The sequence below is a fragment of the Capricornis sumatraensis genome, chromosome 19, assembly GCF_032405125.1.
Source record: "Capricornis sumatraensis isolate serow.1 chromosome 19, serow.2, whole genome shotgun sequence".
NCBI classification, from domain to species: domain Eukaryota; kingdom Metazoa; phylum Chordata; class Mammalia; order Artiodactyla; family Bovidae; genus Capricornis; species Capricornis sumatraensis.
Window position 1 is genome coordinate 61,829,194 of NC_091087.1, and position 23,090 is coordinate 61,852,283.

Consider the following 23,090-nt stretch of genomic DNA (forward strand, 5'->3'; position numbering starts at 1 on the left):
TGCCTTTCTATTTGCCTTAAAGTGATGGGACCAGATGCCATCTTAGTTTTTGTAATGTTGAGTTTCAGGCCAGCTTTTACACTCTCCTCTTTCACCCTCATCAAGAGGCTCTTTAATTCCTTTTCACTTTCTGCCATTAGAATGATATCATCTATAGCACATCTGAGGTTGTTGATATTTCTCCCTTCAGTGTTGATTCCAGGTTGTGATTCATCCAGCCTGGCATTTTGAATGATGTATTCTGCATATCCTCTTCCTGGATCACAGCCTTGTTGTGGCGAAGGGGCTTGCATAATTCAATGAAAAGAAAGATTATACAGCACAAATTGCAGTGTCTTAATTTCCTTTGGTAATCCTCTCATGAATAATTAAGGATTGACCATATGTTGAAAATATGCTTGCTCCTTGGAAGAAAAGCTATGACAAACCTTGAGGGCATATTAAAAAGCAGAGACATTACTTTGGCAACAAAGGTCCATATAGTCAAAGCTATGATTTTTCCAGTGTCATGTATGGATATGAGAGTTGGACAATAAAGAAAGCTGAGTGCCAAAGAATTGATGTTTTTGAACTGTGGTGTTGGAGAAGACCCAACCAGTCAATCCTAAAGGAAATTAATCATGAATATTCATTGGAAGGACTGATGCTGAAGCTGAAACTCTAATACTTTGACCGCCTGATGCGAAGAGCTGACTCCTTGGAAAAGACCTTGATGCTGGGAAAAATTGAAGGCAGGAAGAGAAGAGGACAACAGAGGATGAAATGGTTGGATGGCATCACCAACCCAATGGACATGAGTTTGAGCGAGTTCTGGGAGTGGTGATGGACAGGGAAGCCTGGTGTGCTACAGCCCATGGGATCGCAAAGAGTCAGACGCAACTCAACTGAACTGAAATGAACTGAACTGAACTGATACGTTGAAAAGGTTGGAAGTTCAAAAGGTGAACTAGGAATACCAATAAGAAATATTCTTAGCCTTATTTTTTCATACTTTTTCCTGCCTTATTATCTAAGTCTAATAAGTTAATTAAAGTATAGAGAATGTTTTATATAAGAATGTTAATAGCTTTGGATCTTCAATATTTATTGAAATTATCTTGTTTCATTGTAGGTCAGACATATTTCCAATTTTTGGATCAAAACCTTGTCCAACAAGACTTTCTTCGGCAAAGAATAAGAACTCTCAGGTAGCTGAACAAAGCCCCAGTACAGGTATTCTATGAATCTGTCATAAATATGATTTACAGATTTTTAGATGATAAAAAAGTGATGGACTGATGGCAAATGCATTTTAGATTTAGAAGTTTTGTAATTACCAATTAAGACTAATCATCTTTTAACTCCTTAAAAGGCCATTGTGGCAAGAATAAATACTGTATTATTTCTGGAAGAAAAAATACTTACCTGTATAATTGGTCCCTCCTTTAAGTCTATAAGTTACCCATATTGGCTCCTATGCCAGGACATTTTGATTTAATTGATACAGAATGCAACCTGGACATCAAAGTTTTTGAGAACTCTCTAGGTGATTCTAATGCGCAGCATACTTTAGAAACCACCAGGGAACCAAACAACACAGTTTCTTTTAAAAATAATATTTAACTAGTGTATCTTGTGTAAACATTTTACAGACCAACCTGGAAGTCACTAATTTATAACATCAGTTCCTAGAAAATAGATTCTGTTATTGGTAACAAATTAGAAAAGTATTTGGATTCTCATCCATTTAGGATGGAATCTATATGTAGTCTTTATGATTTGTAAAACTATTGAATTATGAATTAATTGTAACTAGGATTAGATCTGGTAGACAGAGTTCCTGAAGAACTATGGTCAGAAGTTTGTAATATTGTACAGGAGGCGGTGACCAATACCATCCCAAAGAAAAAGAAGTGCAAGAAGGCAAAGTGGTTGTCTGAGGAGGCCTTACAAATAGCTGAGAAAAGAAGAGAAGCAAAAGGCAAAGGAGAAAGGGAAAGATATACCCCTCTGAATGCAAAGTTCCAGAGGGTAGCAAGGAGAGATAACAAAGCCTTCTTAAGTGAACAATGCATAGAAATAGAGGAGAACAATAGGAAAGACTAGAGGAAAGGAAAGACTAGAGATCTCTTCAGTAAAACTGGAGATACCAAGGGAACACTTCGTACAAAGATGGGCTCGGTAAGGGACAGAAACAGACAGAAGCTATTAAGAAGAGGTGGCAAAAATACACAGGATAACTATACAAAAAAGCTCTTAATGACCTTTTGATAACCACAATGGTGTGGTCACTCACCTAGAGCCAGACATCTTAGAGTGCAAAGTCACCTGGGCCTTAGGAAGCATCACTATGCACAAAGCTAGTGGAGGTGATGAAATTCCAGCTGAGCTATTTCAAATCATAAAAGATGCTGCTGCTAAAAGTGCTGTACTCAATATGCCAGCAAATTTGGAAAATTCAGCAATGTCCGCAAGGCTGGGAGAGGTCAGTTTTCTTTCCCATCTCAAAGAAAGCCAATGCCAAAGAGTGCTCAAACTGTACAGTTGTGCTTATTTAACATACTAGCAAGGTAATGCTCAAAATCCTTCAAGCTAAGCTTCAGCAGTATATAAACTGTGAACTTCCAGATGTACAAGCTGGATTTAGAAAAAGCAGAGGAACCAGAGATCAAATTGTTAATATCCATTGGATCATAGAAAAAGCAAGGGAATTCCAGAGAAGTATCTACTTCTGTTTCATTGACTATGCTAAAGCTTTGACCTTGTGAATCACAACAAACTGGAAAATTCTTAAAAGAGATGGGAATACCAGACCACCTGACCTGTTTTCTGAGAAACCTGTATGCAGGTCAAGAAGCAACAGTTAGAACTGAACGTGAGACAGCAGACTGGTTTGAAATTTGGAAAAGAGTATGGCAAAACTGAATATTGTCACTCTGCTTATTGAAATTATTTAAATTATTTTTTTGGACTCTCAGATTCTTGATTCTCAGAAATTATTTATGACAGGTCCCTGTCATAATTATAAATGCTGAACTCAACCACCTGTACCTGGTAAACTGTCTTCCACAAACCTTGTGTGTTAGACTAAGAGATAGTTATTCTACTAAGCACAAGAAGACAATGCCTGTGTACTTTGGAGTCTGAGAGAACCCAACTGGAATCTCAGTTTGATATTTAATAATCATATGCATGTTCTGTGGAAGTTACTTAATTGCTTAGAAACTCAATTTCCTCATTTGGTGATGCAAACCTTGAGAAGGGTAGTGAAGATCTAAATGTATAACATACATCAGGCACCTCCTACATAGTGGGCACTTGGTGAGTATTTGTTCTCCTAAAGGGAAAGACCCAAAGAAATATTAATATAATACATAAACTTAGTCTTCAGTTCTTTTTTAAGGCTGATCATCCTAAGAAATTATTTATTAGTTTGAAGAGATACTTTCTTGCTAGGTTGTATCCAGTTTCTGAAATGGAACCTACTATGGAAGAATATCCTTGGAATCAATGTGAGAGTTGGGCCATAGAGAAGGTTAAATGCTAAGAATTGATGCTTTTGAACTATGGTGCTGGAGAAGACTCTTGAGAGCCCCTTGGATAGCAAGGAGATCAAGCCAGTCAATCATCAACCCTGAATATTCCTTGGAAGGACTGATGCTCAAGCTGAGACTCCAGTACTTTGGCCACCTGATATGAAGAGCTGACTTACTATAAAAGACCCTGATGGTGGAAAAGATTGAGTGTGAGAGGAGAAGTGGGCGACAGAGGATGAGATAGTTGGATGGCATCATCGAAGCAATGGACATGAGTTTGAGCAAACTGTGGGAGATAGGGAAGGACAGGGAATCCTGGAGTCCATGGAGTTGCAAAGAATCAGACAGGACTGAGTGACTGAACAGCAACTAACCCTAGTTGTATCAGCTTGTGAGTCATTTAAATTTTAGTGGAGTGATAGGTCTTATAATAATATATGTTTCTGTATGCAATGTTCAGTGTTTCCCAGACTTGTCTAATAGTATTTTTCAAACTTGCCTAATACTAGGAATCGTGAGTAATGCATATAAATATAGATTCTGGGGCCTCACCGTATACATACTGAATCAATCTTTGGGGTTGGAAATATATATTTTTAACAAATAAGTTAGGTATTTCTCAGATCAAATTTTGGAAATACTATTATTGAATTTACTATGAGAAATTCTTGGTTAAATTTAATATGCTTCCAAAGTGTTAAGTTTGGGTGGTTTAGGATTTTATTAATTTGTATTTACATTTTCTGATTATTTAGGATAGGTTTTGTGTTGGTTTTAGTAAGCAAGTCATTTGTACAATTTATTGTTGTAATTGGTGAGACATAAAAATGATAATGCTTAGAATAAGAGCTGCTGCTGCTAAGTTGCATCAGTCGTGTCTGACTCTGTGCGACCCCATAGACGGCAGCCTACCAGGCTCCCCTGTCCCTGGGATTCTCCAGGCAAGAACACTGGAGTGGGTTGCCATTTCCATCTCCAATGCTACCTGAAGATAAAAATAATCATGTCAGAATTGTAAATCTAATCTGTCTATACTACAGCATCTCCAATAAAGATTTTCACATTGATTATACCACTACCCTACTATAGCACATTGTGCTAAAGTTCCTAATAAATGTTACAGTAAACTTATTTTCCTGTAGCTTTTGTTATCAACTATTAGTAGAAAGCATTTCCATCCAAAGCCAGTATCTTTATGAGGCTTACTTTATGAATTAACTATCAAAACCAAGAAGAATTTAGAAGGCTATCCATGTTACTCCCAGAAGATCTATATCATTTAATATCAGATATTTTTAAAATCTTCATCAGTGAATCTGACAAGTGCCCTTTACTCTGCAATACTCTCTAGCCTAACTGCCACCAGCCATGTTCTCTCCCCACTGTCCTGTTTTTATTAAAATACCATTAGTGGTATTAAATTATATTTTATTATTATTACTTAATGGTTTACATAGTGGATATACATAAAAATGGATGGTGACTCAAGTATATATTGCCTGGGATTTTCCACTTTGTAGTTTTGTGGTCTTACCAACTGCGAAGTGTTAGTATAGAGTGTTCAGTTTAAACATTCACATGTAGATTAAAATTTTAAGGACTTACTAAAAGGAGGCCTACATTAAGGGTTTGGTTTGCTTTATTTTTAAACAGGAAAGTAACATTTGGATATTTACCATACGCTAGTCTCTGTGACAAGCCGTTTACATTTTCTTCATTTAATCCTTAGAAAGGTTCTAAAAGAGCTGTTATCATATTTTTATCCCCATTTTACAAATACAGTTAAGTGTATTGCCCATTTTTGGTATAGTTTAAGTGGCAGTACTATGATTTAAAGCCGTGAAGCATGAGTCCAGATTCTGAGCTCGTTTACAACATAGTTTACTGCCCCACAAGCTAGATCATGAGAGTGAAAAAGAGAGAAATGGAAAATAGAAATGGAGCCCTTTCTCAGGACATAGGTTAAATATTCTAGATTTTAAACAATTTTGTTGTGCTGCAAAGTGTAAAATTTCATTTAAGCATTAAATGGCTGTCACATTTTTAAAACATGATTGATTTTATTTCATTGTCATTTTAAAGCCTGTTTTATAAAATAGGATAGTATAGCATATAAGTGTTCCGATCTGCTAGTAAAGTAAAAAATATTACAATATTTAAAAGAAAGTAACACTTTTTTAAAAATAGTATAATGTTATAATTTCTAGTGTTATTGAACCCTTTCTAAAACGTTAGGAGCCAAGATAGAGAAGAGATCCATACTTCCCTATGGTGTTACCTACATCATTCAGATAAGTTGTTTTATGTATTTTATTTTATAGGGACTACAACATCCAGTGTAAGCATAATTGGCCATCGTATGAACTATGGGTTTGGATGTGGTGACTTTGAAGAGGATAGGTCACATGACATTTTACCTAGTGCTTTAAAAATACAAAATAAGGAACAACCAAGACATTATAAGCATACGAAAGGTTAGTACATTTCAATCACAAGTTCATTTTTAGGACTGAGTATCTTTGAATTTCATATCTTCCATTAACATGCCAATAAAGAAAAACTAACTGAGATTTCTCAATTTTGAGACTTTTCTTCTTACGCTTCTGATGTGTTGTTGTGGAAATAATTCTGCTAAATAGAACACATAGTTTACATATTCATATATGGTTATGTCTCAGGAGTCAATCCAGGGAACCTATTACCCGAGAGGTTAAATCTAGGGAGTCCTTGCTGACCTTTACCCACATACACATACAGACACACACTCTGTACGTGTGCCACTGTAAAATGGGATGGAGAAGTCATATGAACAAATGATTCCCAGATGCCTACCTAGGTTGTAACCATGGAGTAAAACTGTGGAAACAGGATTATAATTTTCCTTTGGTAGAACCTGGAGAGTTTTTTTGTTATCACAAACCATTGTTAACAATGTACCCGTTTTTTCTTTCTTTTAGTTAAGCTTAATAGCAAGCAGCACTTCTGTGACTGCTCTTTTTTTTTTTTTCAGAGATCCTGTTACAGGTGCTGTTAACATTTTTTCCTCAGGGTAAGAGACAATAATTTTGAGCCATCAGGGAAGCCCAATTTTGAAGGGCATAAATATTTAAATAGAGTAAATAGAAGTCACCTGTATTTCAGCATTGTAGTCTACCAGTAAATGTAAGGAACTGTCATTGTTTTGTGTGTAGCAACTTTTATAATAAGGTCAACTTTTGTCGTCTCTGGTCGTCTTAAGTCGTATATGTCCAGGTAGTCAGGCATTTTAGTTTATGTATACTTTTTGTGGAACTAATGCAAATTGAGTAAGAGTGAACTTGATTAGACACTTTTTCTTATTTTTTGTTGTTTTTGTTTTGGTAAATTTCTAAAAATTGAATCTGTAAGATAATTCGTAATATCTGTTCTTTGTGAGAAAGATCATTTGCCCATTGGTTTTATTAATACAAAAGAGGATGACAAGGCTTTTTCATATTTACTTACACATTTTTTTTATATAAAAAAACCAAATACAAAAATATTTTTCTTCCTAAAGGAAATGTAATTTCATTGTTTTCAAATAATTGCTGAATATATTTTTTTTTACTGCCAATGACTTTTTTTTTTTGATCCTAAAAATATTGATGTCTTTGATCAACAGTTAATACTACTCCAGAAAATTCTATCAAACTTACACTTCCAACTCTAAACCAAACATCTAATAGATCTATCTGGTCAACAAGAATAAACATATTCAAAACCAAACTTATCTTCCTTTCTAGACCTATTCCTCTTCCTTTTTTTTAATCTGTTTTTATTAGTGGCATTATCATTTTCCCAGTTATGGAGACTTAAAACTTTAGAGTCATCTTTTCTACTTCTCTTTACCCTTCAGGCAGTGACCAATCCTACCAGTTCTTTTCAGTTTAACTTGGGTTTTCATAGCTTCTTCCCTGGGTAATTACAGTAGCCTTCTAAGACATTTTGTCTCTTATTTTCATCTTTTCAATTCAGTGTACATAGTCTTCCAGAATTATCTTTCTAATCATCTCTTCCTTGCTCAAAACCTTTAGTGGTTTTCACAGAATAAATTTCCAACTCTGTAGCATCATTTTTTCATACCCTTAACAATTTTGCCTCAGCTTACCTTTCTTGCGTTGCTTCTTGAAAGTGAAAATGAAGTTGCTCAGTCGTGTCCAATTCTTTGGACCCCATGGACTGTAAGCCTACCAGGCTCTTCTGTCCATGGGATTTTCCAGGCAAGAATACTGGAATGTGTTGCCATTTCCTTCTCCAGGAGATCTTCCCAAACCAGGGACTGAACCCAGGTCTCCTGCATTGTAGGCAGACGCTTCATTGTCTGAGGCACCAGGGAAGCATTACCTCTTACTATACCTCTATTCATGCCCTATCCTCTGGCATTATTTGTTTATTTGGGTTGCACTGTCTTCATTGCTGCGCACAGGCTTTCTTTAGTTGTGATGAGCAGGGGCTTCTCCTCTTAGCAGTACACAGACTTCTCATTGTGGTGGCTTCTCTTGTTTCAGAGCACAGGCTCTCAGTACATGGACTACGTAGTTGTTGTGTTCAGGCTTAGTAGTTGCTACTGTTTGCCTTAGTAGTTGCGGCTCTCAGGCCCTAGAACTTGGGCTTAGTAGTTGTGGTACTTAGTTGCTTAGTTGTGGCTTAGTTGCTCCGTGGCATGTGGAATCTTCCCAACCAGGGATCGAACCTGTGTCCCTTACATTGGCAGGTGAATTCTTACCTACTGTATCACCAGGGAAGTCCATGTCTGCTTTTTGAATACTGGCTAAAATCCACTTCTTTATAAAGCTTTCCCCATGCTTCTGGTCTGGAGTAGTATAAGATAAAATTAAGATATAGGCATCTTTACATCTGTATTATGCTTCGTATATAATGGTGCGTGTGTATGTGTGCACTCAGTCACTCAGTGATGTCTGACCCTTTGCGACCCCATGGACTATAACCTACCAGGCTCCTCTGTCCATGGCGTTTTCCAAGCAAGAATACTGGAGGGGGGTTTGCCATTTCCTACTTTAGAGGATCTTCCTGACCCAGGGATTGAACCTGCATCTCTTGTGTCTCCTGCATTGGCCTTTACCACTGAGCCACCTGGGAAGCCACATATTAAATGAATACAGTGATGATGATCTAGCCACAACTAATAATCATGCAAAACCTGCATCCTCAAATAATCAGATTAAAGTAAATATTGAGTGCAATGCTAAAAGGAATAAAAAGACTCCCAGGAGAAATATTGGTGATGAGTGACAGATGTGAATGGATTCCTTTTGCAAGAAAGAAACCTCAGACTTTTTTTAGAACTAGCTCTCCAAACCTCCTCTTCTTTCTCTCCTCTGCTGATAGTCCCTTTGAATGTGACCATTTTCTAGTATAGTAACCTTGAATTTCAATTAACGATTTAAGAAAGTGATTAAGATGGATGTTTGTTGCTAGCAAACTAGATTCTATAACTTAATATTTTCTCTTTCTCTATTTGAATAAATGGGGCAGAAATAACAACAACAAAAAAAGGGTAGTTCATATGCAAAGAATCTTTTAAGCATCTTTATTTTAGGATTGAGATTTGAGCAGTATTTCTTTCAATAATTCTTTGCTTTAAAGAAAATATAGGGTAAAAAGTGAAAGTAATATTAAAAATGATGCTAGATCAGACTTCCCTGGTGGTCCAGTGATTAAAACTCCATACTTCCAATGCAGGGGGCAAAGGTTTGATTGATCCCTGGTCAGGAAACTAAGGTCTTACATGCTAAGAGGTGCAGTGAAAAAAAAAATGATGTTATATGAGTGTTTCTTATAAATGAAATTAAACTACTTAGGTATAGTCTTTATGTATGTATTTCCTCCCATGAGATTTAATTATCAATCACCTCTTAATAGTTAATGTATAGATTTTACGTTTGTTAACTATTGTGAAGCAAATTGTTCCATTTACTGAGATTTGTTTCTGTGTCACTGAACACTTTCTGGGGCTACCAGATGTTTCTGTCAGTTGACCTTAAATTAATTATATTTTTCTTTCATTTTTTTGTCTTGTAATATTCATTTAACGTATTTATTGAGCACCTGCTGTGTGCCAAGCACTGTACTAACGATCTCTGGAAAAGAATGAAAATCAAAGCTAGACATGAGTCCTATCCCCATAGAGCTTACAGTCTAGTAGAAGAAAGAATAATTAAATAAATAATCATAAACTGAGTTAGAAATTAATCTAGGAAAGTACAGATTGCTGTGAGATTGACTTGATCTCTTCCCAGGAGTGAGAAGCTTTCCTTCAAGGTTATCCTCTTTTTGTTTGATTATTGTGCTATGATTATTTTCTAACATCTTTGAAACTCCTTATTCTGATATGTATGAACTCCTTAAGTAAAGAAAGTTTTCTTTTCTGTCCAGTGCCTAGTCTGAACTAGGTTTCATTTTTTTTTAATTGAGGTATAGTTGATGTACAATATTGTGTTAGTTTCAAATATGTAGCAAAGTGATTCAGCTTTATGTATGTATATTTAGAGAAATGTAGTTCAGATTAATTTTCCTTATAGGTTATTATTAATACAAGATATTGAATATAGTTCCCTGTATAAATCCTTGTTGCTTATCTATTTTATGTATAGTAGTACATATATGTTAATCCCGTACTCCTAGTTTATTCTTTTCATATGCATGTCGGCCATCTGTATGTCTTCTTTGAAGAAATGTCAATTTAGGTCTTCTGCTCACTTTTCATTGGGTTGTTCAGTTTTTTGGTTATTAAGTTGTAATTTTTCCTATTTGTATATTTTAGAAATTAAGCCCTTCTCAGTCACACATTGACAAATATTTTTTTCCAAGTCCATAGGTAGACTTTTTGCTTTGTTTATACAGCAGTTTCCTTCACTCTGCCAAAGCTTATAAGTTTGGGTAGGTCTAATTTGTTTATTTTTGCTTCTGTTCCTTTTGGCTTTGGAGAATGATCTAAGAAGACATTGATACAATTTATGTCTGAGAATTTTTTGTCTATGTTCTCTTCTAGGAGTTTCATGGTGCCTTGATATTTAGGTCTTACAAGGTTTATTTTTGTGTATGGTTTGAAGTAGTGTTCTAATTTCATTGATTTGCATGTAACTGTCCAGCTTTCCCAACACCACTTGCTGAAAAGACTGAAAACTTCTCAAACATAGAGAAGGAAACAGATATCCAGGTACAGGAAGCACAGAGGGTCCTAAGCAAAATGAACCTAAACACCCACACAAGGCATATCATAATTAACATAGAAAAAGTTAAAGAGAAGATTCTAAAGACAGCAAGAGGAAAGGAGTCAGAGTCAGTTACAGGGGAACCCCCATAAGGCTATCTCCTGATTTTTTGCATAAATTTTGCAAGCCACAAGGGGATGGCATCGTATATTCAAAGTCCTGAAAGGGAAAAAAACCTGCAACATAGGAAACTCTACCGAGCAAAATTGTCACATAAATCTAAAAGTAGATTCACAAAACCAAAAAAGAAAGGAACTCTAGCATAATATAAAAGAAAATCATCAAACCCTAAAAGGAAATACAAAAAGAAGAAATGCAAAATCAGCTGGGAGGCAAGTTTTCAAATGGCAGTGTGTACATACCTACTAATATTACTTTAAATGTCTGTGGACTAAATGCTCTAATCAAAAAAACAAAGAGTGGCAGATTGGATTTTAAAAAAAAGCACCAAGAACCTATAATAGGCTACCTACAAGAGAATCACCTTAGGATAAAGGGCACTCACAGATTGAAAGTGAGGGGATGGAAAAAGATACATCATGCAAATTGAAGTAGCAAGAAAATGGGAGTAGTGATAATTATATCAGACAAATTGACGTTAAACAGCCCAGGAAAAAAGAGAACATTTTATCATGACAAAGGGATCAATACGGGAAGAGGATATTACATTCATTAACGTGTGCATCCAATATAGGAGCACCTAAATATATAAAATGAATACTAAAAACATGAAGGGAGAAATTGAAAGGAAGGCAGTAATAGTAGACAACTTTAACACCCCACTGAAACCAATGGACAGATCTTCCAGACAGAAAATCAATAAAGAAACAGAGATCATAAATGATACAATAGACCAGGTGGATTTAATTAATATCTGTAGGGCACTACATCCAAAAACCCCAGAATCACATTTTTTTTCAAGTCCCTGTGGAATATTCTCAGCAGTAGACCACATACTCGGTCACAAAACAAGCCTTAACAAAGTTAAGAGGATAGAAATTATTTCTAGTATCTTTCTGACCACAACAGTATGAAGCTCGAAATCAGCCACAGAAAGAAAATAATAATAAGAAAAAAACCCACTTGGATACTAAACCACATACTACTAAAAAGCCAGTGGGTCATCATTGAAATAAAAGAGGAAATCAGAAAACACCTCAAGACAAATGACAATGAAAACACAACCTTACAGAATCTGTGGGATGCAGCAAAAGCTTTTCTAAGAGGGAAGTTTATAGTAATACAGGCCTTAAGAAAGAAGAATAATCTCAAAAAATCTCCCACCTAAAAGACCTGGAAGAAGGACAAATGAGATCCCAAATCAGGAAATAAATATATATCAGAGAGTAAATAAATGAGATAAAAAAGTACAAAGATCAATAAAATCAAGAGCCCCCCCCCCTATTTTTTAAAATAAAATTTGGTAACCTCTAGCCAAACTCAAGAAGAAAAGAAATAGGACCCAAAAAACAACATAAGAAAGTAAAGAGAAATAACAACTGATTCCACAGAAATACAAAAACTCATACTACAAAGATTTATATGCCAACAAATTAGACAAGTTTTTAGAAATATGCAGTCTGCCAAAATTGAATCAAGAAGAAACAGATATTTGAATAAACCAATTACTAAAAGTGAAATCGAACATCTATTTTGAAAAACTCCCTATAAACGAAAGTCTAGGACCAGATGGTCTCACTGAGGAACTCCACCAAACATACAAAGACCTCACACCTATGCTCAAATTATTCCAAAAGACTGAAGAGAAGGGAACACTCCCAAATTCATTCTGTAAAGCCACCATCATCCTGATATCAAAACCAAGAATAATTACAGGGAAAAAAAGGAAGAAAGAAAATTACATGTCAATATGTTTGATAAATATAGATGGAAAAATCCTCAACAAAATATTAGCAAACTGAATCCAATACAGTACATTAAAAGGATCAAAAAACATGATCAAGTTGGAGTCACTCTAGGATTTCAAGGACAGTTTATTATACCTAATCAAATCAATATGATATATACCACATCATCAAAAGAAAAGACAGAAACTATATGGTCATTTCAATAGATGCAGAAAAAGCATTTGATAAAATTCAACATCCGTCCATTATTTAAAAAAAAAAAAAACCTCTCACCAAAGTGGGTATAGGTAAGTGTTAGTCACTCAGCCATGTTGGACTCTTTGCAACACCATGGACTGCAGCCTGCCAGGCTTCACTGTCCATGGGATTCTCCAGGCAAGAATAGTAGAGTGGGTAGCCATTCCCTTCTCCAGAAGATCTTCCCTACCCAGGGATTGAACTCAAGTCTCCTGCATTACAGACAAACTTCTTTTTTTACCGTCTGGGCCACCAGGAAAGCCCTGTAAGTAGGTACAGAGGGAATGAATCTCGAAAGCAATTTACGACAAACCCACAGCCAACATAATACTCAATGGTGAAATGCTGAATGCCTTCCTGCTAAATTCAGGAACAAGGCAAGGATGCCTGCTCTCACCACTTCTATTCAGTGTAGCTTTGGAAGCTCTAGCCACAGCAGTCAGACAAGAAAAAGTAATAAAAGATATCCAAATCAGAAAGGAGGATGTAAAGCTGTCACTATTTGTAGATGATATGATACTCTATATGCTGCTGCTGCTGCTAAGTCACTTCAGTCGTGTCCAACTCTGTGCGACCCCATAGATGGCAGCCTACCAGGCTCCTCCATCCCTGGGATTTTCCAGGCAAGAGTACTGGAGTGGGTTGCCATTGCCTTCTCCAGATACTCTATATAGAGATCCCTAAAAACGCCACACAAAAACTATTATAACTAATAAGTGAATTCGGCAAAGTAGCAGGATACAAGAGTAATATGTAGAAATCTGCTTCATTTCTTTATACTTAAAACCAAATACCAGAAAGTAAAAAAAAAAAAAAATCACATCCAAAAATTAAATAAAATACCTAGGACTAAACTTAACCACAAGGATGAAAGACCTATACACCAAAGACTATAAAACATTGATAAAGGAAATTGAAGATGATTTTAAGAAATGGAAAGATATCATTTGCTCTTTGATTTCAAGATTTAATATTGTTATACTGCCCAAAACAAATTATACAGATTTAATGTGATCCCTATCAATATAACCATGACAAATTTCACAGAACTAGAACAAATAATAATAAAATGTATATGGAACCACAAACACCCAGAATTGCCAAAGCAATACTGAGGAAAAAGAAAAAAGCTGGAGGCGTATTCCTTTCAGACTTCAAACAATACTGCAAAGTTACAGTAATCAAACAGTTTGGTATTGGCACAAAAGCAGATACATAGATCAATGGAAAAGAACACAGAGCTCAAAAATAAACCCATAAATCTGCAGTCAATTAATCTATGACAAAGGACACAAGAATATACACTGAACAAACCAAGTATTCTAAGTATTTATTGAATTAATGTGTAAATATATAAATTATAAATTCTTTGTATGAAATTAATTTTCAGTTTTATAAAACCATGTTTTGATATCCTAAGATACTACATAAGTATGTATTTTTTAGTATGTTTTTTTGTTTGTTTCTTTAGCATCTACAGGGTCATCATCAAATTTCCACCAAATTTCCAGTTTTGACTTCATGTCTACAAATACCTTATCAGAAGACTCAGTAGTAGTTGTTGGAAAAGGTATTTTAAAATTATTTAGCCTTTTAATTGTATGTTTTCTTCACGTATAAGCAGAGCATATCAATAAAGAATAGAGAAGAGTGTGCTTCAGGTGTTGAATAGAACTTTCTTTTTGAAAATATTGTTAAATTGAAAGAATTAAAAATGAATACTTAGCACCACATTTCTGTCCTCTAATGAAACAATGGTAAATTTATGTCAGTAATTTTCAGAGAGATGTATTATGTGACCAGTGCAGTTTAGGCACTTTCTAAGATACTTCTAGGATAGCTTAAATAATTTTATTGCGGTTTAAATTCAAATTGTAGTCCTTTTTGATTGACTTAGTAATCAATATAAATTAATATAATTCTATAACATCTCATGCAAAGACTAGACAAATCTTAATTAGTATCTGAAATATATTTCAGGTAGGTTGAGAAACCTTTGAACAACTTGTTTGCAAATATCCTTTAAAGTTATCAATTGAGGTATAATTGACGAATAAAATTATAAGACATTTAAAGTGTACAATGTGATGATTAAATACCTATATACATTGTAGAAAGATTTCTCCATCTAGTCCGTTAACACAACCCAACTAGATTCTTTTTTAATTGCAAAACTAGAAGATGATGATAGATGTTGAGGGTGTACATCTTATTTTTGGTAAATAGAATGAAATGCTTAGAAAGCTTTCCTGACTTCTTTGTTGATATCATTAAGTTAATTTTAGATCCTCCTCAGATTGACTTCAGCCTCTCCTTATAAGCTTATTTTCTCTATTTGCCTTGTGCCCAATCAAACATCACTCCACAAACATGCTTTCTACTTGCTGAGCTCTGCTTACGAACATCTTTATCTCATAGGATGTTCTCCCTGCCTTCCTCACTTGTCTACTCAAATTCTTTTATGTCTTCCAGTCCCAACTCAAATCCTTGCTCTTTGAAACCATCTTAAACACTCAGCTCATGTAACCTTTCATTCATGTGAACTCAGAACTTACAGTATTCAAATATGCAGTTCTCACTTGACATCATCATGAAATGTTTTGTTATTATGTTATCATTTTGATAAGGTGTTTTTATATTTTGCGATTATTTAATATGTTTTTCTTATTAATTATATTGTTTACTTCTTTTAAAACCTTGTCTTATAACTTTGTTGTCCTGTGTAACATCACATAAATACTTAATGACAGTTTGATGGTTGGTTGCTTTCAGGGGTATTTGGAAATCCAATTCCAGCACCAGCAACCTACAGTCAATCAGTGATAACTTCTGTGGAAAATGGGGTTTCGTTTGCAGTTAAAAATACTGAACCACCATCAGGGATTTATGGAAGAGCAGTTCAGCAGAGTATTCCATCATATGTTGATTCTGAGAATGAAAAAGATGTAAGGTTATTTCCTAATTATTAGGGTAAATTCAAGCTTATGATACGTTATTGTTTTGTATGTATCAGATTTGGGGTGATAAAAGTGCTTTGGTTATAATTTTTTTAATCTCAATGTAATTGAAATTCCTGAACCTTAATCATGTAAATGATAGATTATTCTCCTTTTCCACCAAATATATTGTTATTCTGGTGTAAGGTATCTAATGTACTTTATATTCTACCTGTACTTTATATACATATATATGTGTGTATGTATATATTTGACAATTTTCTAGGATATCCTCAAGGAGTAACAAACTAGTATCTTTAGGCACAAATTTAGTTCGCAGTTGGTACTATGTAATTCTATTCAATTTTAGAATTACTGAAATAAGGACTAAGAAATGTATAATTTATTTTGTATAGCTTACAGTTGCCTAAGATGAAGATGGTTATTTTAAGTGTCATACTCTAACTGATTAGAGCTATTTCAACTTTTTCATGCAGATTAAAGTTTCTATTTCAAAATCTACTTATGACAAGATGAGACAAAAGAGAAAAGAGGAAAAAGAACTTTTTGACATTAAAGATTCTGAAAAGAAGGAACAGAGTCCCTGGGAACGAATGAAACATACAGGAAATGAAAAAATGGCACCTCAAAGTAAGTGGAATTTAACATTTGGTACCATTTTATTTAATTCATAATACTCTAAAACTACTGTACTGTGGTTTAACTGAGGGTGATATATGACTAATAGTGGAATATGCTGAGCTATCATACTGAAGTTTGAATGACTCAGTAACATATATAGTTAACTATATATGATAGTTATATATAATATAATATATAACTATTTGAAATTTGAATTTTCAGCATTCTCAAATAATTTCACTATTACTGTCATAAAATCTAGGGGGAGAAAAACCCACAAAACTTACCTAAGCCAGTAGTTCAAAGTAGAAATGGAAGTACAAATATAGCAAATAATATAAATAGTAACAAATCACAAATTGTTACATATTCATTCTAGAGACATCAACTAATTTTGTGATTTTTAACCTATAGTGTAGGCTTTACAGGTTTTATTTCTAAGTATAAGGAGAGTGCTTCCCTGAAGTTACCCTTATATTATTTGAACAGAAGAGTATGCTTACAAGATAAATACAGAAAGTGAGAATAACCTTTTAGAAACTGTTGTCATAACACTTTTACTGTATTTTGTAAAAGTATCAGTCTGCAAGAGAAGAAGTTTTTAAGAAAAGAAAGCCCCTAGCCTGGGCAACACTGCTTTAGATTGATGTTCTGTACACCTCCTTTTCCAGAGTAATATTTGTTTTGTTTTGTTTCTCTTTTTTTCCAGGTAAAAACAATAGAAATTGTCATATAATGCTGAGGTTAATAATTTGGTGTTATATACACATCCCTTCCTAATGAATTATTCTCTCTTGAGAATGAAAGTAAAATAGATATTGAGAGGGAGTCCTTAAAACTTTAGCAATAGTTTTTTCACCTGTAATACAGGAATAATAGTAACCATCACATAAAGTTGTCGAATGAATCAGATAAGATGATATAAATGAAGCATTTAGCACAATGCAGGCAGGAGTTCAATAAATAATAGTGGTGCTGTTTTGAATTTGCTGTTCTTTCTGGGTTATAAAATTCCGAAGTTTTTTTTTTTTTAATACATGTCAATCTTATTTATGAAATCTAATGAGGGTACATATGAACCATCAAAAAAATTATTGAGGTCTATTTATTATATTCATTAATTGTCATGTAATTTTCTTCAGATATGATTTACTCAAACAAAAATTGGTACTAATTTATCACTACAGTAATCCAAAATGATATATTCATCTTTTTGCATGCATCTTCTTATCTGGTATATGATAAAATTTGGAAAGTACAAATTCTTTCTTAGACCTGTTTATATAAAATCAAAAGCGATAGTCTGCCTAGATGAAAATCCTGCCTTTACCACTCATTAGCATTGAGACCTTAAATACATTTCTTAGCCTCTGTAAAACTCAGTTCTATTTTCGGCTGCAAATTGTAGATAATGAGAATATATATCACACCTTTGTTGAGAGAATTAAATGTAAAGTTTGTAAAGCATTTGTCACAACATCTAATATGAAGTATTTAAATATCTCTTTAGGGACCTTCCTGGTAGTCCAGTGGTTAAGAATCAGTGCTTTCAGTGCTGAGTATGCAGGTTCAATCCCTGGTTGGAGAACTGAGATCCCATATGCCATGTAGTGTAGCCAAAAAAAAACTCAACATGAAAAAATAACTAATCTTTACCCATTTACAAAAGCCATTACACATTCTATTTTATCTTTTTGATTTTTTTTTCTCTCTGACATCTTCACTACATGTGTCTTACAGTGTATAGCGGCTTTGTGGTAGGTATTACCCTGTGCACTATTTCCCCAATATCTAGCACAATGCCTTATATCTGGAAAATGGATAGTAAATGTTTGATTGTGGAAGAAACATTGATCATGCTACTACATATGATCTTAGGATTTCTAGTATACCATAAGTGCTATCAGTTCAGTTCAGTCGCTCAGTCGTGTCCGACTCTTTGTGACCCCATGAATCGCAGCACGCCAGGCCTCCCTGTCCATCACCAACTCCCAGAGTTCACTCAGACTCACGTCCATCGAGTCCGTGATGCCATCCCGCCATCTCATCCTCTGTCGTCCCCTTCTCCTCCTGTCCCCAATCCCTCCCAGCATCAGAGTCTTTTCCAGTGAGTCAACTCTTCTATGAGGTGGCCAAAGTACTGGAGTTTCAGCTTCAGCATCATTCCTGCCAAAGAAATCCCAGGGCTGATCTCCTTCAGAATGGACTGGTTGGATCTCCTTGCAGTCCAAGGGACTCTCAAGAGTCTTCTCCAACACGACAGTTCTAAAGCATCAATTCTCCAGCACTCAGCCTTCTTTACAGTCCAACTCTCACATCCATACATGACCACAGGAAAAACCATACCAATAGCAAAACTGGTAATTTATACACAGTTGTTACAAAGCTTTATTTCTGTTATCAATTGTATGGTAAATTAGGTGTGCATCCACATTTTTTTTACAAAATGGGATCATATTCTTCTTACCAACTTTTATTGCTAGCTCTTAAAGCTAAACTTTGTTGTATGATTCATGACTGCAAAACCACTTAAACATTTATAGTAATGTAATTTAATAGTTTTATATATAAAAAATAAGTTTTTAAATAACTTTGATATCAGGTATTATAGTTTTGTTGGAGACTGAACTAATAGTTGAGGCTTCCCCCCAGCTCAGCAGTAAAGAATCCACCTGCAATGCAGGGTTCAATCTCTGGGTCAGGAAGATTCCCCGGAGAAGGAAATGTCAACCCACTCCAGTGTTCTTGCCTGGAAAACCCCATGGAACAGAGGAGCCTGGCGGGTTATAGTCCATGAGATCTCAAAAGAGTCAGACACAATTTAGTGACTAAATAACAACAATAACAAACTAATATAAGTTTCAATATTTATAGACTTCATGGTCAGAATATTAAATTTGTACCCCTTTGTATCAGAGTTAGTTTACGCTTTATTTAGTATGTTTCTTTGTTTTAGACGAAGCATCTGGAGCCATTCCACAGTATAAAGAAAGGATGCCTTCTGTTACTCATAGTCCAGAAATTATGGATTCATCAGAACTACGGCCATTTTCTAAACCCGAAGTAGCACTGACAGAAGCTCTGAGGCTTTTAGCTGATGAGGATTGGTGAGTTAACCATCCCTGTTCCAAAAGTTTTCTGAAATTATTTTTTATGAATTAAAACATTTCCTATTATAATAATCATAGAAATGATTACTTACATTCTTAGGCAGTCTGGGTTTTTCCCAGCTTATAATTAACAGCTGAACTCTGGGCCTCATAGAGTGCTATATTAACAGTCATGACATGTATTATAAGGATATAGTTTAGCTTTATTAACCTTTCGGTGTTAAGTACAAATCTCATCATTTCTCCAAGTGTTTCTCTGTGAAATATACTTACTCTACAGAAGTCTTGGAAATACTTACTCTGTTTCTACCATGGCTGCATAGCTGCCCAGCCAGCCCAGCCAGTAAATCAAGGCAAACAGAAAGACAGTGGCACTCCGCTTGCTTCAGCTGGAGCATGTATTGGCTGCTCTGGCCCATTTCCTCCTCTATTCCTTCAGTCTGTCTTCATCCTCAGTGTGTACCTCATCTTCAGTTTTGCTTTTTGTCCTCGATCATATTCATCAGCATAAAAATGTGCCAGGATATTTCTTCTTTTTAAAAATCCTTCCTAAACTGCACACCGTCTTCACATGTTCACATTTCTTTTCTCCTCACTTGTTAGCAAAAGACCTTAAAAATGGCAATTCATTTGTCTACTTTTTCACCTCTTGTTCTCTTCTCAGCCTTCTTTAATTGACTTTCAACCCTCCCGTCCACGACCGTCACTTTACTTCACTGAAACTGCAAAAGTAACCATTTGCTAAATCTACACTGGTCACTTACTGTCATCATACTTAGCCTCTCAGCATCATTTGAAATACAGTTGACACTCCCTTTTTTTTTTTAATTAATTTTTCTTTTGACTGCATTGCGTCTTTGTTGCTATGTGCGAGCTTATTTTTCCTGATTCAGTACTAGTGCTTATTGGTGTTCTCTTTGATTTCAGTATTGAGGAGTGCTCCAGAATTTAATCCACTCACATTCTCTATTTACATTCATTTCAAGGATCCAGGCTGGCGATCTTTTCCTATAAAGAACCAGACAGTAAAATATTTTAGACTTTGCAGGCCACATGTCTCTGTTGCAGCTACTCAACTTTGCTGTTATAATGAAAAATCAGCCTTGGACATTATGAAAACAAATGGGGATGGCTGTGCTTAAATGAACTTTACTTAAAAAATTTGACTTCTAGAAGAAAACTCTGATGGGGCCAGATTTGGTCAGTGAATCATAGTTTGCCAGTCCCTTTCTTAAATGATCTCATTCAGCTTCATAGCTTTAAATTCCATCCATACTCTGATTTCTCATAAATGCATATCTGAATTCCTGGTATCTTCTTGACCTCTAAGCTGATAAGCTCTAAGCTGCTACTTGACACTTCCACTTGGATTACAGTAGGCATTTTAAATTTAATATGTCTAAAGTAGAACTATTAAACTTCTATTTCTTGCCAAGATGGATTAACAGGTATTAGATTTGCCTTCACATTAGAAAGAACTAAAGAAATCATACAAAATGCATGAAGCAGTGGTTTTGAGAATATTGTTTACCAGGCAGTGAAAGACAGTGATCCCTGAGAAACAAACAAGGTGATCCCTATAATTGCCCTTGCTAACTTCCTGCAGAGTTTTCAAATCACAGCTTAGGAAGGGGAAAGCCATGTACATATCAGCAGAAATGGAGATAAAACTGCGAGTTTGGGGAGGCCAAGATAGCTAGAGCTTGCAGCCAGAATGCCAGAGGAGGATACAGCTTCTTAAAGAACTCTAGGATCCTTCAGAGAATTACTCTCAAATCTTTAGCCGAGTATTGGTCAAGGCATGCATGTGAAGCCAGAACAAGAAACACTCATAAGAGTTACAAAGAACAATCCCTGGAGCATATACAAGGCCAAGAATACTTTTCTCTCCCCACCAGCAGAGTGGAAAACCTTACAAGTTACATGGCATTGTACAATAGTCCAAAGAGTTTTGCTTCATCTATGTAATGAGTACACCCTAGGCTAAAGACTGACTTTGTTCCACCAAACAGAACATAAAAGCAAGACCTGAGAGGATCAGACTTCCCAAATAACTATATCTCATAACAAAGCTAAGGATATTTATAGGAATATAAAAATATCTAAGATAAAAATTCACAGTGCCTGGCATCTGGTAACAAATTACCAGGCATGCAAAGAGGCAGGAAAACACAACCCATGAGAGGGGGGACAAAGCAAACAATGGAAACTAATCCAAAAATGGTATCAGATCAGTTCGGTCGCTCCGTCGTGTCTGACTCTTTGCGACCCCATAGACTGCAGCACACCAGGCTTCCCTGTCCATCACCAACTCGCGGAGCTTACTCAAACTCACGTCCATCACATTGGTGATGGCATCCAACCATCTCATCCTCTGTCGTCCCCTTCGTGGTCCCACCTTCAGTCTTTCCCAGCATCAGGATCTTTTCCAATGAGTCGGTTCTTTGGTGGCCAGAGTATTGGAGTTTCAGCATCAGTTCTTCCAATGAATATTCAGGGCTGATTTCCTTTAGGAAGGACTGGTTTGATCTCCTTGCTGTCCAAGGGCCTCTCAAGAGTCTTCTCCAACACCACAGTTCAAATGCATCAATTCTTTGGCACTCAGCTTTCTTAATAGTCCAACTCTCACATCCATACAAGACTATTAGAAAAACCATACCTTTGACTAGATGGACCTTTGTTGGTACAGTAATGTCTCTGCTTTTTAATAAGCTGCCTAGGTTGGTCATAACTTTTCTTCCGAGGAGCAAGTGTCTTTTAATTTCATGGCTGCAGTCACCATCTGCAGTGACTTTGGAGCCCCCCAAAATAAAGTCTGTCACTGTTTCCATTGTTTCCCCATCTATTTGATATGAAGTGATGAAACTGGATGCCATGATCTTAGTTTCCTGAATGTTGGGTTTTAAGCCAGCTTTTTCACTCTCCTCTTTCACTTTGATCAAGAGGCTCTTTAGTTGTTCTTCACTTTTTGCCATAAGTGTGGTATCATTTGCATATCTGAGGTTGTTGATATTTCTCCTTGCTATCTTGATTCCAGCTTGTGCTTCATCCAGCCCACCATTTCACATGATGTACTCTGCATATAAGTTAAATAAGCTTTCCCGATTTGGAACCAGTCTGTTGTTCCATCCCCAGTTCTAATGTTGCTATAGATTATGGAATTACTAGACAAAGACATTATTTTAACTATAGTTATAATTCTAATCCATTATGTTAGAGAAGCTAGAGGAAAGACATGAACAGAGGATTGGTGAACTGTAGGGAGACTTGCAAAATCACTTTTGCTGTATAATTTAACATGATTGAGGGAAGTAAGAGCCCATCATATTCACCCTTAAGGGGAGGGTATTATTCAGGTCATGTACACTGGGGGCAGGAAGCAAGGTTTAGACTTCTCTCTTATCATTTAGACTGTTGTTAGACATTTATCATTAGACTCATTTAGAATTCTCTCACATCACGAATAAAGAGGGCCATTTTATATTGATAAGGGAGTTAATTCAGCAGGAAGACATGGCCGTCCTGAACA

The 23,090-nt window shown here is 35.6% G+C and overlaps 1 protein-coding gene across 2 annotated transcripts in view; it reads left to right on the top strand.

Annotated features, from left to right (window-relative positions):
* The window catches only part of TOGARAM1 (TOG array regulator of axonemal microtubules 1), a 74,065-nt gene that overhangs the window by 32,448 nt on the left and 18,527 nt on the right, over positions 1–23,090 (top strand). For both annotated transcript variants that reach the window (XM_068991336.1, XM_068991337.1), the window contains exons 7-11: positions 1,112–1,212; positions 14,354–14,443; positions 15,646–15,818; positions 16,307–16,460; positions 19,408–19,558. In XM_068991336.1, coding sequence (XP_068847437.1) covers positions 1,112–1,212; positions 14,354–14,443; positions 15,646–15,818; positions 16,307–16,460; positions 19,408–19,558 — 669 coding nt within the window. The remainder of the gene's footprint in view (positions 1–1,111; positions 1,213–14,353; positions 14,444–15,645; positions 15,819–16,306; positions 16,461–19,407; positions 19,559–23,090) is intronic.